Source organism: Callospermophilus lateralis, chromosome 4, assembly GCF_048772815.1.
Source record: "Callospermophilus lateralis isolate mCalLat2 chromosome 4, mCalLat2.hap1, whole genome shotgun sequence".
Lineage (NCBI taxonomy): Eukaryota > Metazoa > Chordata > Mammalia > Rodentia > Sciuridae > Callospermophilus > Callospermophilus lateralis.
Genome location: NC_135308.1, coordinates 98,290,348 through 98,308,251, shown reverse-complemented (window position 1 = coordinate 98,308,251; position 17,904 = coordinate 98,290,348). Strand labels below are relative to the sequence as shown.

At 38.2% G+C, this 17,904-nt stretch overlaps 1 protein-coding gene across 1 annotated transcript in view; it reads left to right on the top strand.

Moving 5' to 3' along the window:
- Pkp2 (plakophilin 2) overlaps positions 1-10,158 on the top strand; it is a 66,022-nt gene extending 55,864 nt beyond the window's left edge. Inside the window, exons 10-13 of the mRNA XM_076852763.1 lie at positions 2,852-3,005; positions 7,013-7,202; positions 9,663-9,750; positions 9,891-10,158. Coding sequence (XP_076708878.1) covers positions 2,852-3,005; positions 7,013-7,202; positions 9,663-9,750; positions 9,891-9,959 — 501 coding nt within the window. The 3' untranslated portion in view covers positions 9,960-10,158. The remainder of the gene's footprint in view (positions 1-2,851; positions 3,006-7,012; positions 7,203-9,662; positions 9,751-9,890) is intronic.
- Positions 10,159-17,904: the final 7,746 nt, after the last annotated feature.

The window sequence follows — 17,904 nt, the reverse complement described above, 5'->3', positions numbered from 1 at the left end:
AGAATGCAACCAAACTTTGATCTCTTTAACTTTCAAGAAAGCATACTTATGCACAGAGAGAAACTGAAGCTCCCTGCTTTCAAGGTGTATGTGGTCTACTAGGAGGAGACACAGCTTAGAAGAGTTGTAACCTGGAGGACTAGGAGTAGTGGTGAGGAAGGTGCCAGGCGATGGGCTGTGTGGGCCATACCAAGAGACCTGCACATCCTTCTGAAGGCAGTGGAGGGTCATGGAAAGGTTAAGCCTGAGGTGGACTATAACCAGATTAAGCTGTAGAAGGATCACTCTAGTATAAGGCTTTGAAATCCCCACTGGTGTTTAAGAAAACAGCAGGTTGACCAGCAACATTTGAATTCCACTGGAGACTGGAGACCATACATTTGCAGAAGTACCAGTGTGAAAATGCACTATTTACTCTAGCAATGTTTGGTGATATAAAATCAGAAATGACAAAAAGCTCAAGGAATCCCACATTGCAGTTTGGCAAATGGGTTAAATGGAAGCTAGAATGAGAAGCATGTTGAGGTTATTGGAAAGGTAATATTTGATGTGATGGTCCATGTACCCAGTGTAAATAAGAAAGGTAAGACAGGGGAGGATTGATAATTTAAGTTGTGAGAAATGAAAGTTGGGATAAAAGGATTGGAGGGTTTTGAGGGGTATGCTGGAGATCAAACCCTGGGGCTCACACATGCTAGGCAGGCGCTCTACTACTGAGTGATGCCCTTGGCTCAGGTTCTTGATGAGGCTGAAGAGAAACAATTAGGAGTGAGTGAGGGAGGGAGAGCGAGGATGGGAAGATGTGTTCAGAGCATAACATTGCCAGGTTTATGTTTCCAGAGGCAGTGTATCATAATATTGCCAGGTTTATGTTTCCAGAGGCAGTGTATCTCTGGGTGAGCACAGGATCTGTGTGACCACCAGAGCAAGCAGCTGATAAATAGAGAAGATGAAAGTCAGTGACTTTGGGGAAGTCTGGGAACTGTGCATGGATAAGAGGTGGAAAGGGCTGTGCACCAGGCTCCAGAGCCTCCAGAGAGAATTCCACACAGTGTCCGAGTTGGATGGAGTAACTGAGAAGAGCAGGGCTTCTGCCTATGAGGGAAGACACAGCCATCTAGACAGGCCATTAGGAAGAGAGAGGAATGCCCAGTCTGTCTCCCAACCTGATACAGAGGAGTTGTACAGACTGAATAGCTTCCTCCCTGGATGGCCATGGCGGGGGGGAAGTGGATTCCTCCCAGAGAACATCAAATAGTCTAAGAGAATGTTCTGCAAGTTAGTGAAAGACAAATTGTGATTCATCCGACAGTAGAACAAACATTTTGAAACAGTGGTAATTAAACATGCTTGAGTTGTATACACTCTGAGAATCTAAAGAAAGTTATGCACTATTTCCCTGAGAATGTCAAATATAAACACAAGAATAGTTTTAGGGATATCCCATCCTCTCCCTGGACCCTATATTAAGAACCCCCTGTATAAGATGGAGTGGAGAAATATAAGAAAAAGAGGAATAAAGCTGAGGGCAGGGGGCAGACAGTGTTTAGATGAGACAAACAGCATGCTGAAAAATGTCAAGAGTTATGCGAATTTTTGGCATGGAAGCCCCAAAGTAACTTCAAATAGATTTGAAGTCTAATATGAAGTCACAAATACAAACCAAGGCCTGAATCAGAGGTTTGTTGATGATAGGAAGAGCCTACTCAATGTTTAGAACCTCCTAAAGGTGATTGCCAACCCAATTCCAAATCTGAGTTACCTCTAGTAGACCTGGATCTCAACCAGCAACTTGTAAATGTTGATTCAAAGCCAAGAATTACAGATTAACCTAATAAGCAATACATTCCTTTCTTTAAAAGCCAAACATCCCTTTCAGAATCAACTGGATTTTATTTGGAAATGAATAAGCTTGTTGAGATATGTAAACTGCCCAGAAGAAACAGAAAAGATAAATAAGCCATTCACCAGTAAATAAGTTGAAGTGATAGTCAAAGACGTCTCCCTTTAAAATGTATTCTCTGCTCAGTTGACTCTCTAGGAGAACACAGATTCCATGTCACCACAAAAGTGAGTGGCTGATGAACAGCTATGTGGCTAAATTCTACCACATCCACAAGGGCAATACAAGAAAAGGAAAGGACAGACCCAGTGCATTTGTAAATATAAATGGGAAAAATATAATCGCTAACCAAATCCAACATTCATTTAAAAATATCAAATGAACTGTTTTTATCTGGTAATTAGATTGAAAACCTAATAAGAATTTTTAAAAAGTATCTTCGGACTGGTTTTATCACCATTCTAGTTTTTTGTTTTATTTGGTTTTGTTTTGGTGCCAAGGTTTATATCCCCAATCCTTTTTAATATTTTGTTTTGAGACAGGATATCACTGAGTTGTTTAGGGCCGCAATAAGTTGCTGAGGCTGGCTTTGAATTTGCAGTCCTTTTGCTTCAGTCTCCCAAGCCACTGGGATTACAGGTGTGCGCCACCATGCCCAGCTGTCACACACATACGTACTCACTCACTCACTCCCTCCCTCCCTCCCTCCCTCTCTCTCTCTCTCTCTCTCTCTCTCTCTCTCTCTCTCTCTCTCGTGGAATTAGTTTATTTACATTCCAATGTATGTATATTTTTGTTTACTTATTTATTTGCTTATTTTTACTTTGTGCATGCAGAAGAGCAAACCCAGGGCCTCATATTTGCTGGGCAAATAACCACTGAGCTATGCTCTTAGCCCCACAGTTCTAGTTTTTAAAACATCTTCTAGTAATCTACCAAAAAAGAAAAAACTTTAATATTACTATGAAATCAAATGCAGTAGCATTTATAGGACATCTCACAAAACAGATGCCAACATCAGTAGCCCAGACGGTTGTCCAGAAGGAAAATGGCCTCCAGCACACCCGAAAGATGCTGCACGTTGGTGATCCAAGTGTGAAAAAGACTGCAGTCTCCCTCCTGAGGAATCTGTCTCGGAATCTTTCTCTGCAGAATGAAATTGGTGAGTTGGTAAAGTGCCTCATGTCATAGGTACATGTTGAAAATATAAGTGCAGTAAGACATTGTTGCTATCACATTCTTTTTGCAGTGATGAACTAGAAATGTGAGTAAAGGGCAGAAGGTGGTAAGTAGGTCTGGCTTTTGTGCCATATAACATCAAGGGCAGACTTTCTTACTGGTTTCAAATTAGATTGCTCTTAACACACAGACTTTTAGTTTGCTTTAATTACTTACAGAGGAGAAATTTTAAACCATACTAATATTTCACTAGATAAGCAAGATGTTTGACATTTTTCATCCTTCAGCCATGCCTCTCAGTGAAGTCTTTTTAAATTACGTAGATATTGTTCAGGATATTCCCCATTTGACCTGCTTACGCGCCACTGCTCTAGAACATCAAGAAAACATACACGGTGGTTGTTTACTTTAGAAGGTTGGCAGTGTTTTGGACTGGAAAAAGAAAGAATAGACAGGTAATCACAAGAAAAAGACAAAAGGAACCTGAATGTGGCAGATTTGGCATAGATGTCTTTAGAATAGATACAATGAAACCTAGTTGTCTTTTGTTGTTGTTGTTTGAAAGACTGCATTTCTGATGATGATGATTATGATGGTAAGTTATCATAACATAATTTTTCATTCATTTGCTTATACCAGGAAATATTGGATAAATGCATGTTAAATCAGGTAAAAATATGTAAAATGAGATAAAAGGAAGACAATGCTAAAATTATGCATGCTTTCTAATGCTCCATAAGTTGATTATTTCTAACAACCTAAATTCAGTTTTTCACAAAAGTCCATTAAAATTATAAGCAAATTTGTATTTGTTTCTCTTAATGGTTAAGTTTTGGAATCTGTACACACAAATAACCCAGGGATATTGAAGTTTGCTGTGTGGTTTAGTCACATCATTTTTAAAGACAGCCAGCAGCACACTTGACAAGAGGTTTTGTACAATGGTTTCAAGCCCATTATAAATATAAGGAGAGCCTGGAAATTTCCACTGAATTTAAAAGAAGCCTTGCCATGGGCATTCTCAAAATTATGAAAGTGCTCTTCCTATTGTATTTTGTGGGCTTTTGTGCTAGCTTCTACAGAGGTGTATTATCCTTTAGCTTTTTTTTTTTTCCTTTGCCCATATAAAACATTGACTCCATCTCTAGAACATTGCCAAGGAAAATAACTATTGTGCACATTATGCACGTACCTTTGGGACAGAAATGCTGTGAGTTTTAGGTCCTCTAACTGTTGGAAAGGTGTTGTAACACTGCTAAGCCTCACTCTACCAACAAGAGAGAATAGATCTCAGCAAGATAAATGCAGTTTTAAAATTCCATATTGGTTTTATGTAACATATTATTTTGATTCTGAGTTTTAATAGCCTAGAATGAGTGAAAATCTGTTAGAATACATCCTTTGAGTTTCTCATGAGAGTTTTCTATGCCAGGGAACTTTCCATGTGCCAACCTGGAATGAAGTTATCACATTTTACTTGAGTTTACAGAAAAAAAATGTGAAACATTTTTTTCTCAAAAACTTGAAGATAGGCAACATGTCAGAGAGAAGAGATGGATTGCATCCCACAATGCTACTTTGCCAACCCATGTCACCTTAGCTAGTCACTTAACTGCTGCACACCAAGGGAGATGAGTAATTACTACCTCATGGTGTTTTTCCAAGGATCAAATTAAGTAATGTGTGTGTAAGCCCTGGTAAGTGGTAGACATCTCTACAATTCCAGTTCACATTAGTCATCACATGGGTGTTTCCAGATATCCAAATATTAAAGATCTACCAGGCCCACAGTCCACTCTGGAATATAGATATATAGATATCTACTATGTGTGTGTGTGGAGAAAGAGAGAAAGAAAAATGTAGGTATGGATATAGATATACACCCTCCCGTACTTTTTTGTGGTATGAATTTTCTAAGAAAAATAAACATGATAGAAAATGTTAGATTCTAATTCCTTTATTTGCCACTTCTCCTTAGCCATGACCCTGAGTTCTGACCTTAACTTTGATCTACAGAGGTGGACATTCATGGCACAGTGAGGAAGAGAAGATGGGGCAAAGTTCTCAAGTGGACAGCCTGGGTCTCTGCTGCCACTGCTGTAGCCTCAAAGAGATTGATCCGGTGTTTGTTATGCAGTGTTCTTGGGCTTATCTCCATATTATTCAACTAAATTCAGTGAAAGGAAAGTTCATGTTCTCAAGGTCTTTGATACTGTGGTTTAACCTATTGAAAGGAGGAAAGCTTCTGATAATAACAAGCATCTATTGAGAGCTTACTGTGGGCAGGGCACAGTTAATACACAGTAGCTCACTAATTCCCTAAAAAAAGAAAAAAAACTGTGAAATAGATACTGTTATGATACCTAATGTACAAATTCGGGAAATGCAACACTAAGAAGATAAGTAGCTTGTTAAGGCTCAGAGTCATTAAGTACCAGAGCAGGACTTAAACTAAAGAAGTCTGGCTCCAGAGGCTGAGCTCTGGGATCTTAACACTATGCCATGATGATTAGACATGGTAGTGTTCAGGCCTTTAAGCAGAAAGCATGTCTTACCTGCCAATCAGGTCTGGTCATGATCTAATGACAACATATCATTCAGTGCCTTTTATTGAGTACCTCTCTGTTTCAGGAATAATGAGTGATGCTAGAAACACAGAAAAAAAGGTAGTTGTAATTAAGAAACCCATAGTCCAACTTGAAATTCAGACAGGCACATAACTAATTATAATCCAGTAATAGAAAAGCATGGTTCAAGGTGCCACATGAACACAAGAACAATAAGATATTTGTTACACATCCATCAACACAACACTGTATTAAGGAGCTGTGGGGAACAGCATGAGCTACAAAAACATGCTCTCAGTCTTGAAAAGGAGTTCCAAAGTAGTTAGAGAAAAAAGAAGAAAACATATGTGAAAAGAATTATTACAAAATTTAAGTACAAATTTATATTGCCCAAAATATTTAGACCTCAGGACAAATCATAGTGAAATCTTCAAATATTAATACCTCTCTTGCTACTATTTAAAAAAAGCTGAACTAACGTTCTAACAAAGAAGTTACACACATGGTGGAAAAGAATATTTAAAATTGTTCATTTCTCTTTAAGATAGTGGCTTATCTATGTATTGAAAAACCTCTGAGCCAGACGTGTTGATGCATGTCTGTAATCCCAGTGGATTGGGAGGCTAAGGCAGGAGGATCCCAAGTTCAAAGCCAGTCTCAGAAAAAGTGTGGTGCTAAGCAACTCAGTGAGACCCTGCCTCTATATAAAATACAAAATAGGGCTGGGGATGTGACTCAGTGTTTGAGTTCAATCCCTGGTACCATCCCCACAAAAAAAAAAGAAAAGAAAAGAAAAACCTCTGGGAAGTACAGATAATTTTTGAAAAAAAAATTAGGTCACCATTAATACTATTATAAAAACAGTTTTTATTAACATTTTAGTGTAGTTCTCATATATTTTCTTTTATAGAATCATGTATACCCATAAGTCCTGATATTTCACATAGAATATTAATACAAACATTTTCCTGTTATACATGCTTAACAGATGTGTTTTGGAATGTATAGTATTCTTTACATGTATATTTTAGCTAATCATATTTCTGTTATTTGGCTATTTAGGCTTTTGTAATTTTTCACTCATATATAATACAATCAGAAAGATCTCTCCAGAAAACTTTTTCTATTTTTAAAGTGAGTCTCTCAGGTATATTCCCAGAAGTGGAATTACTGAATTGAAGAATATGAAAATTTTTAGACTCTTGTCACTTTTGACAAATTACTTTGTGAAAAAATTTTCAATAAGCTGAGCATGGAACATCTTCAAATGTTTAAATTTGATTATTAGAAAAGTTACTTCTTATTTGTTGAGGAACTGTGTTTCCTTTTTTTTTTTTTTTTAAATGTCTTTTACTCAAATGTATTAGGATCTTGGGATTAAGAAAAATCTTTCTAATCAAGTGTCTTTTCTGTCATCTTGTAGCCAAAGAAACCTTACCCGATTTGGTGTCTATAATTCCCGACACAGTCCCAAGTAATGACCTTCTCATTGAAACTACAGCCTCCGCCTGTTACACCCTCAACAATATAATCCAAAACAGTTACCAGAATGCACGAGACCTTCTGAACACAGGGGGCCTGCAGAAAATTATGACCATCAGCACAGGCGACGCGTAAGTCCTTCAGTATCTGCCCATCAGAGTCTCCCCTTTCCCTACCACCTCCCCAGTGTAAGTATTCTAGTTATGAATGTGCCATTGATGAGTACCACGGGCAGAATGGCTACAAACACAATCACAAAACTGGCCCAGACTGTCCAGTGATGAGGCAAGTGAAGAACTGAATCAGCCAGCCCACATGGTTGTCCATTCTCCTATATCCATCAAGAGAGGGTCAAACTCTATACCTTCTCCTGGAAGTGTATTCCAGCATTTTATCGACCTCATGAATTAGTTTCCCAGCACCACCACTGTGATCTAAGAGAAGCAGAGACAAGGTTGGATCCTGTGGCAGCTTAGACTGAGCAGTGAGAGCAGTGGATGGCAGCTGCCAAGAAATTTTTGCTTTCTCAGTGTTCTCCGTAACATCCCTTCCACATCTGATTCCCTTTTTGCCAACAGAAGTCCCAGTCATATAAATCATCTCACATTTCTAATTCTGGGTATAACTAAATTATTACTATTCGTTAATTTAGAGTGATGGATGGGAAGGAATATAAAAATTATTATCTTTTTCTCTTCATACAATTCTCTCAGAATTGTTTGACTCGTTATCTTCCTACAAATACAAGAATTTTTTTTTTCTTTTTTAATGCTAGGGTTTAAACCCAGGGCCTGGTACATGTTAGGGAAATACCCTACCACTGAGCTACATCCCTAGCCTTATAAGTTATCTTTGTAAATAACCAGGGGAAAAAAACGTTAACATTGCCTAATTTTAATTAGTAAACAGACTTTACCTGTAGTAGACCGATGTGTGTTCAGCCATATGGAGGTGAGAACAGGGGTCTGGGATATCCAGGAATGAGCAGTCATCCCCTCCAGTGCCACCTTGCCCAAGGCAGATCTCTGTCGTCCTCTGTAACCTGCCTCTGGCAAAGCTCACGAGGAAAGAGTACCACAGAGCCAGGTGATCAAAAACAAGCCTGGAGCCCTGGCTTGAATATCATTTCCCAAAAAACAGAGAGCATTCACCTCTTCCCAGAGCCTGACAGGTGGCAATTACCTTTGTGGAAAAAAAAAATGAATTATTACTACAAAACAGAAACAAGTCTTCCAAGTTGACACCTAAACTCTAAGCAAACCTCCCTAAGGTAGTAAATACATACTAAGGTAGTATGATTTTAATTAATTGAGTATTCAGATATAGTAGTTGTTGCCCTTAGGAATACAACATCACTTTTGGACACTTCTAGCTTAGCAAGTTAGGGGGATGTACTACTGTCACTTGTGTGTTGCCCTGAAGGACTGCTTATGAGTGGGACCTCACATGACCTCTCAAAAAAAAAAAAATTAACAGGCATTTTGTTTTTCCTGCTGTTCTTTCCCAATTGAGTGTTAAATATCTGACCTATCATTAATGAGCTATCCTGGGAACTCATTATCATTACAACATTACACCTTTGGACAAACGAGTTCCCAAGTGCCAAACAACCAACTTATAAACAAATTTTATGAATATAACCACCTTGCAATTTAAGAACTTTTTATGGTTTGGGGTATTAGAGACTCATAGCGTTCATGGATTTATTTATATTCAGTTATCACTTACTAAAAATCAGGGCTGGCAGGAAGGAGCAAGGGTTTCAGCTGATGATTGACCTCAGCGTGCTCCTCTCCCCACAGCCTGGCTTTCTGGATTCTTGCTTGCATGTTTACAACTCCTGTGATGTGGAAGAGGGACAGAAAAAACACAACCTTTGTTTCTTTGTTTAAAAAAAAGAAAATTCAACCATGTATTAATGAGGTGTTGGGAGAGAAAGAGATCCAAGAAGGCACTGATCTTTGGTCAGATATAGGAAATTGAGGTTACATTTAAAAGGGAACATCAAAAACAAATATCAGTGTCAACTTCAGTGGTGACTTGGATTTAAAACAGTCACGAGTTCTCCATTTATTCTAAGACATAAAGTGATTCTGAAACCATTTTAACAAGTGCTGCCACAAGAATTTCTTTTATTAATTGACAGCCACTGAGTCTATGAGGTATGTATGTATATCCAGTCATACATTCCTACATTGATGTTTAACAAATACATATCATAAATATACAAATGTAAATTGTATTCTATTAGTAAATTCAAGGGATTTGTAACATGTCTAAGATGTATTCCTTATAAGTATTAGGAATTTGCTCTATAAAATACTTATTATTAGCACAGCCCTAGTGGTTTAAAAAGATTAAAATAACAACTAAAGGTAAGGGCTGGGAGGCGCTCAATGACAGAGCACTAGACTAGAGTGTGTGGGGCCCTGGGTTCCATCCCAGCACCACAAATAGAGAGCAAGAGTGGTGCACCATCTCCCCATTCTCAACCGCCTCCTCTGGCTGCCAAAGCAGTGATTGAAAACACAGAATATGGGAAGGCAGCATCCAAACCCCTCACACATCTTGCCCTGTCCTTTTCTTTCCAGCTATGCCCCCAGCAAAGCCAGCAAGGCTGCCTCTGTGCTGCTGTATTCTCTGTGGGCACACACAGAGCTCCACAACGCCTACAAGAAGGTAAGAACGCTGACAGCCAGCATGTCACAGTTACAGAGCCAGGTGACCGTGACCTGCCTGGCACTAAACCACTAGAAAACTGCATTTTCTTATGTGAGAATTGTGTTGCCTTTCATGTTTCTGTCTGTTTTTTTCCAAAGGCTCAGTTTAAGAAGACAGATTTTGTCAACAGCCGGACTGCCAAAGCCTACCACTCCCTTAAAGACTGAGGAGGATGAAAACTTAACCTCAGATATTTCAGCCTCACCATACTCAACTGCAAAAAGCCCCAAAGGAAAACACCTATTTTTCTACTACCAAGCCCAAGAAACCTCAAAAAGCATGCCATGTTTCTATCCTTTTCTATTTCCATGGTCCCTGGAATGCAAAAAAACAAATAATCAGGACATAATTTTGGTAGGCTTCCAGGAGATTTTTGCAAGTGCTCCACCAGGAGATAATGGCAACCAGTTCTGCGTTACCCTCTACAAAAGCCGTCTTTGTTATCTAGGCCTATGGTGCATGGCCTTCTAGAACCAAAATGTGAATTCATGTGGCAGTAAACAGAATACATAAGGAAAGAAGCTGTTGTATTACTAGAATTTTAAAAGTTTGATTTATACTTATATTCCTTTTCTGGTTTCCAGTTTTTAATCACTCATCTTCACATTGCTTCACCATTGAGCCATAAGTGTATTATTCTGCAGTGTTGAAACAGATCAGAAATGCAAGAAAAATTTACAGAGTTATCCAGAAGAAAGTATAATGGCAAAATTGTTTGTTTACTTTGAGCTTATTTTTATCCCCTTGGGTTTTTTCCCCCGCCCTGATTTTAAATGAATTTAAGAAATTTAGATTACAAAGCATGTATGACTGACTATAAAAGAAAGAAATTGAGAGGAAGTGAGTATACCAAATTTAAGATTTTTTTTCCATAAAGATAGGTAACTAAGGTTATAAAATCCAGTGTTCTCCCTAAGTGCTAAGTAAATGAGATATTTGCTAAAGGAAATACTTTGCCTACAACATTAAATTTGCACTATTAAATGCAAATTTCTTCTAACTAGTGGCATTCGGTACCATCTATTTCCTGTGCTTTTTCAGCCACTGCATTGGGCTGGTGGAAGAATGGACTCCACTCCTGAGTTCTAAGAGGAACCACAGGGATCCCTTAGACTCCTGGGCCAGCTCTGGGCACTGAAACAGTCTAAGGAGTCACTATCAAGCAGCTCAACTTTGTCCAACATTTAAAAACTAGCACAAAACCACTAAGTCTTCTGTGATCTTCCTCAAGCCATTATCTTAAGCCAAGAAAACTCTAGAGGAAAAAAGTGAAGAGGTTGAGGAGAACTGAGAAGGTGTCAAGGCCATCCAGAAGCGACTTGAGAAACACTGACTAATCAGTGCTTAGAAGGCTAATCACGTCTAGTAAAGTGCATCTGCACAAAATGTGGTTTTAAGTGGGCTGTGATTAAAACATTCAGAGAATTAGTCTTCAAGGCTACAATTCTGTTATATTTTGTTGCTTTGGAAAAGTCTAACAATGTTTGTCATAAAAAAGTAAGAGAAGACTCCTTCAGATCATTTTGGCCAGGAAAAAGAAAAAATGTAATAGAAAATAAATTCTTATTTCCAATTAAAATGTGTATGTAAGTCTTTATATTTGTAACTTAAACATTTTTTGACTGTTACAGCTCAGTGAAGACTACTAGGTTACTAACTCAGGTCAAACTGAAATTATTTAGATGTCCATTTTTAAAATACTATAAGAGAGAATTTATATCTCTTTTCCAGATTTCTAACAATAAGCATTTGGAGTTTATTTCTCCAGGTAATTGATGTATGTTCAAAAGTTCCTGTGTTTGGGGGGGCATTAATAGAGACCTTAATAATACTAAATACAGAATGAGGCAAAAATAACATTGCCTGCATAAGTATTTATGTGTATATGATTTGTTTACCTTTCTATATGACAGGAGAGTTGAGGATTTGACTTTGTAAACTTCAATTACTTTTGAATATCTTCTTATTATTACTATTTCTTTCCTAATTAGAGTCCTAAATTCTTTATCAAGGAACAACCTGTAAGGGCTGGGGTTGTAGCCCAGTGGTAAAAGCGCTTGCCTTGTATGCATGAGGCCCTGGATTCAATCCTTAGCACCACATAAAAATAAATAAATAAAGATATTTTAAAAAGAAAAAATGAGAAAAAAAAAGAAAGAAAGAAAGAAACATCCTGTAAGAATACAGGACTAGCTAGTAACTAAAGTATATAAAAATGGAAACGTAGAAATGTGCTGGCTGTTGTTAGATTTAATATGTTGAGGGAGTCTGTGTCCATGAAAAAACAGGCTATATTTGATCCTCATATCCTGCTTTGTCCCTCTGTTTGCAAACATTTCCCTCCTTTACTATTTGTGAACACCTTTGAGGGAAATCCTTATATGAGTGAATATCAGTTTGGATCATAGGTCTATATACAAAGCTCTCTTTTCTTTTTCTATATGTCCCTGATTATGCCCATGCCATCAAAGGAACTAACAGGCTTTCTCATTTATTTTACTAAGAATTCCAAAGAGCTGATTCTATGTCGATAATTCTTAATGGTCTTTTGGAATATGGGTAGTTGCCACCTTAGATTCCATTACTGGAAACATCTGTTTCTACCTGATGGAAATAACCAAAGGGTTATCTGACAAGATAAAGAGGGGATTAACATGTCCAGTGGGAAAATAAGCAGGAGGAGAAAGACCACTTTAAAACCAATTTTACCACTCTCTGAAGAAGCAATTCCTCACATAAAACAGAAAATTAAACATGTTTAGGAATTTACAGACACTATAGGTAGTGAGATTTCTTCTAAATAAATATGTAATAAACACTGCATTGTAATGAGAAGGACTTTGGTATATGTACTTCGAACAAAATTGCAGAAGAAACCTCAAATCACATAATCGTGGGATTAGGAAGGAATTTAGAAAGCATCTGGTCAAGTCCTCCTTAAAGTATCTTCTTGCGTCAAAAGAGACCCAGTTCTTATTAATGTGAAAGCAGAGAAACAATTACACATAGGACTAAATACCCAACGAGACTTTTAACTGGTCCTTTTTAAGATTCAGTGACTGTTGCATTGAAGTATTTATTGTGCAATGAAAGAAACAAAATTTTAAAATAAAACTTGGCTCTAAGGTTAACTTTTTTAGTTTAACAGTGTTCCTGACAGTTTCACCACTTATGAAATAAATTCAGCCTTTTAAGGTCTCTCAGGAAAAATATCTATGTGATACCATGTTTAGGAAACAGAGATCCAAATGCCATATGGTAGCATAAGAGCTGTTTAAAGTCTGAGCAGAAGGGAAGGCATTCTGAAAACCATAGCCTTTGAGACTCAGTTAAAGTCCAGCAGTATTTAGCCTGGAGAAGGCATCCCACTTAGCACTTTGTGTTCTCTGAAAGAGCACTGTGTGGAAGACGGCAGTCTTATTCTGACACAGTGCCAGGCCAACAGGTGGAAATTTTTGTGAGCCTAGCTTTGGATAATGGTGGGAAATGCTGAGTCCTCCTCACAGCCTCCCCATAAAGTACAGACTTTCTTTATCCATGGGAAAACCCTGAAACAGGCATTGAGTCCCATTCCCAAAGTCACAGCTAGAAAGTGCAGAGGATCTATATGAAGCCAGTCCTCTCTGGGGGTCTCCTGCAAACCCAGTGAAAAACTCATGTCTCCATGCTGATGGACTGGGGGGATCTCTTTGACTTGGCTCTTTGAAGAGAAATGACTACAGTATTACATCACATCTAAGAGTTCTGGCTATAAGCCAGGCTGAGTTCAAATTGTAATTTGTTTCTTCTTAGCTGGGATTTCTTATTCTTACTGAGCCTGAGCTTTCCTTGCCTATGATATGTAAGTGATGGTAGCATTCATCTCACTGGGTTGTTCTGAGGATTAACTTTTAATAAATATAGACCATGTAAAACAGTGCCTGGCAGTATGTACTCATATATTCTAGCTAAATAATTTGGAGTTCCTTAGAGGTCTCTGCTTTTCTTTTTTAATTGATCTCTTGAATTTCTTTTAGCAAATATGGCTGATTCCGCTAAAAACCCCAACACTTCTCACCCAGCCATTTCTTTCTCTCCCTCTCTTTCCTCTCCCCCTTTCCCCCCTACCCCCCACCACACACACACACAGCGGCTCACCCCTTCATGGGCTAGGTAGAAATGAGGAAAATAAATATGGGTCAGGCAAGCAATTCTGAATGCCTGCTCCTCAGAACATGAACACTTTGTGGGTTTTTAACTGTTACATGAAAAGAACTATCCCACATTTAAATAAGTTTGAGAAAGGCTGAGTTATAGAGAGATCAAAAGGTTCTTGACTACAGAACTTCCTGGAGTCCCTCATGCCAGCATGCATTGAGAAATCTCCAAGGAGTGAATCAGTAAGCCCGTTTTTTTTTTCTTCCATAACTCTTGAAGCTGTGCCTTTGTTATAAATGCTTCAACCGACAGAGGCAAAAGAATGAAAGGTGTTTGATTTTTATCTGGTCCCTGGTCCAGTTCGTCAGACTCAAGTCTCAACTACTAATGAACCAACCATACCTGCGGCTAGTCTTGAGCAATCTCAGTAAAATCTAAAAGTCAGTGATCTCAGTAGATTTCAAGAACCATTTATTAACATTTTGTTTCATGCTCGCCTAGAATGCTGCTAATCTACAGGCAGAAGGTAGTTATCAGCCCAGAGAAGTAGGTCAAGACCACAACAGATGAATGTTGGTCAGCCTCTACCAGGCTAATCAAACTTTCCCATAAATCTCACATCTGTAAGCAGGTAAATCTCTTAGAAGCCTGAATTTTGTGTGTAAGCCGCTAATAATACATCTGGCAAGGAATTAAAAAACAAGTCCAAACCCTTGCAGTTTTCTTACAACCATAAAAGATATTCTTCCCAATCCTTAGGGCGAATTTTTTTCTTTTCTTTTCTTTTTTTTTTTTTAAGACAAAAGTTAGGGTTTTCCATTTTTAAATACAACTTTCAACGTACATGACTTGCAAGCCAGGCACAGTGGTGCACACCAGTAATCTTAGATACTGGAGAGTTTCAGGCAGGAGGATCACGGGTTTAAGGTCAGCCTCAGCAATTTAGTAAGACCCTGTCTACAAAATACAAAATAAAAAGGGCTGGGGATATAGTTCAGTGGTAGAGCTCTCCCTGGGCTCAATCTCCAGTACAAAAAAAAAAAAAAAAGGTACATATTACTTTGAATTCCTAGTCCTGGAGTAGATAAAAGTGTGACTATGAGGAAGGGCCTCTCAGATCTTGGTGAACCAACTTTCATCCCAATTTCTATAATATCTTTTCTTCACCTGAGAAATGAAATGCAGAATAGGTTGCTCTTAAAACCAAGAATTAGTTGGTGTGAAAAGCAGGAAATTGTTAAGATACCTGCATTGTTAGCCAGAAGAAATAGAATTAATGACAGTCAAGAAAAACAACCCATGGCAACTGCATATTAAGTAGGGAAAATTCCAATATTCAGAATATTGACAAAATTTTCCCTTAGAAACTTTTGTTTTGCCCTTTGACCTAACTGAGGATTTTCAAAGTCCTAATTTTAAAAGTAAAAACAATCTATTTTAATGGTATTGCTTTAGCAGCTCTATATAAGAATTATGTGTGACCATAGTAAGTAACACATTCCCATCTTTTATGGTGGTGGTTCAATACCTAAAGTGACCCAATTCCACATCTCACGTTGTATTTTTTCCTTCTTTAATTTATCACTTAAGATGGTTCATTTACATTCAAGTAACAAAAAAAAGGTCAAAATAGCTTAAGCAATAAGTTGTGTTTATCTTGCATAACAGGAAGATCAGGATCAAGCTTGGCTATTGCAGTTGTCCATTTATAACTACAATTTTTTTTTAAGAACCCAGAGTCTTTGTCTTTCTACTCTGTCACGCCCTACATGTTAGGTTGGCTTTTGCTCTCTGAGTATCTCTTACAAAATGGTAGCAGCCTCTCCAAATATCCCATCCTCAGAGCCCATTCACAATCTAGAAGAGCAAATAGTCCTCTCTTGCATTCTTTTTTAATAAGTACAGAAAATTTTCCTAGAAGTCCCCATGAGACATCTCTCATTCATTTTTCATTGTCCAGAATTACATTATATGTCCATTCCCAAGCCAGTTCCTGGTAAGAAAAAATGAAACCACTAATCCTATGAACCAATCACCCTTCACTCAAGACTGAACTTGCCCACACTCCATAGAATCATGAAAGGTGAATACTTGAAGGAAGTCAGGATTTTATTGAACAAGGATGGGGGAAAGACTACAGAGTAGTCAAGCAACAGTATCCACTATATGCAGAGACATTCAGAGAAGAAGAATACAGCAAGGTTTAGCAAGTTATTTCATTTGGCCTGTAATCTCAATACGTTCTTTCAAACACTTAAGTGTTTTTACTTCAGGTTTTTCTGCGATGGTTGTTGCATTGCATTTAGGACAAAGTCTATGAATGTTTGTGGATAGTTAGCCCAATAATCATTTCAAGGGGAGTAATAAAAGAGGCTAACAAGACTGATGCTCAATTGAACAATAGGAGGTAGAATTTTTAAAAAGAGGCACAGCTACTTTTTTATTTTCTTGACATCCATCTTTCCAAACCTTTAAATAGTCATTATGGAACTGAAGTTAAGCCTCCATTGATAAAATCATCTTGGAGAAACATCAGCTTGCATGAGAGATTGGATGGTCTTCTGTTTCTCATGGAGATGTTGGGTGGGAGCAGGTTAATTTCACCTCATTGCTTCTTCCATAATATTATTCAGGGGATAAAGTGAGATAATGTTTCCAAAATACCTGGCTCCTAGCCACTCAATGAAAGGTGGGGACTACTTCCTCCTTCTTGTAGAATTTTGCCAGCCAAGGATCTCCAGGGGATTCTGCTTTCTCCCACCCCCATTTTGTTCCCATGCTCTCCACAGTATCCAAGGGATCATCTTCAAACAGAAAGCAAATCCCCAAACAGGGAGTGGTAAGAGAAAGGAGAGAAAACTTACCTGCTGAATCCCGTCTTTCCCTCCAGATCCTCCCATGTCTCCAAGTTGGCAATCACTTCTCTTCTTCTGATCTGTTATCCACAACCCCATAGTCCTTGACCTAACCTTTTCCACACCAAAGCCCACCCCTCTTGGAGAATTCAAATCAAGGGAACCTTCCAGGAAAAAAAGTGGCAGGACTCACTTCCTTGCTGCTGGGTTGCAACGGGAGACAGTGTGTCATTGCTGACTCAGGTAGAAATATTGGACATGTTTTCCTTAAAAAAAAAAAAAAAGAAATCATTTGTGCTACCCAAGGTAAATAATGGGTTAGTTTAGCCCAAAAGTAAAGATCAATTTCCTTTTCTGAAAAAAAAGACTAGTTTGGAGGAAGACTATTTGCAACAAGTAAATATTTTATATTTGTATGAAAGTTGGGTGCAGAATATACTTCTACCACCATTTCCTCTCTCTCCTTTTTTCCAGCCTAGTAGAAATGTTTACAGGAAATGTAATGCCCAGAGTAAAAGACTTAACGTTTCCCAGCCACTCTTGCCCCTCGGTGAAGGCATATGGCTAGGTGTCAGTCAATGGATTCAGGTGAAGTACAGTTCAACATCTCTTCCAAACCTGCTCTCAGGGACAGGGGGCATGTGCCCTTCCCCTCCTTTCTGCTGATGCTGCCTTCCTGAAACTTAGAATAAAGGTCATGTTCTCATGCAGCAGTGCACTGGCCCATCAGACATCACACACATGAGAGAAAAACTTTGGGGGTTTATGCCATTATTTTATTTTTTATAACTTACAATCAAATAAATATAATTGTAACTGTTACTTTTTGACACATTTGTCTACAACAAAATCAATTTAAAGAAAAAAAAATCTTCACTGGGCCTGGTGGCACATACTTGTAATCCCAAAGGATTGTTTGAGGTCAGCCTCAGCAACTGAGCAAGTTCCTGTTTAAAAAAAATAAATAGGGATGAGGATGTAGTTCAGTGGTAGAGACCTCCTAAGTTCAACCCACAGCAGAAAAAAAAAAATGTTTCAAACCCAGAAGATACTCTGCCTCTATCCTAGGTCAAGTTAAAGCTGTGAACAAAAATACAAAGAAAGTAAGTTGAATTCAGTG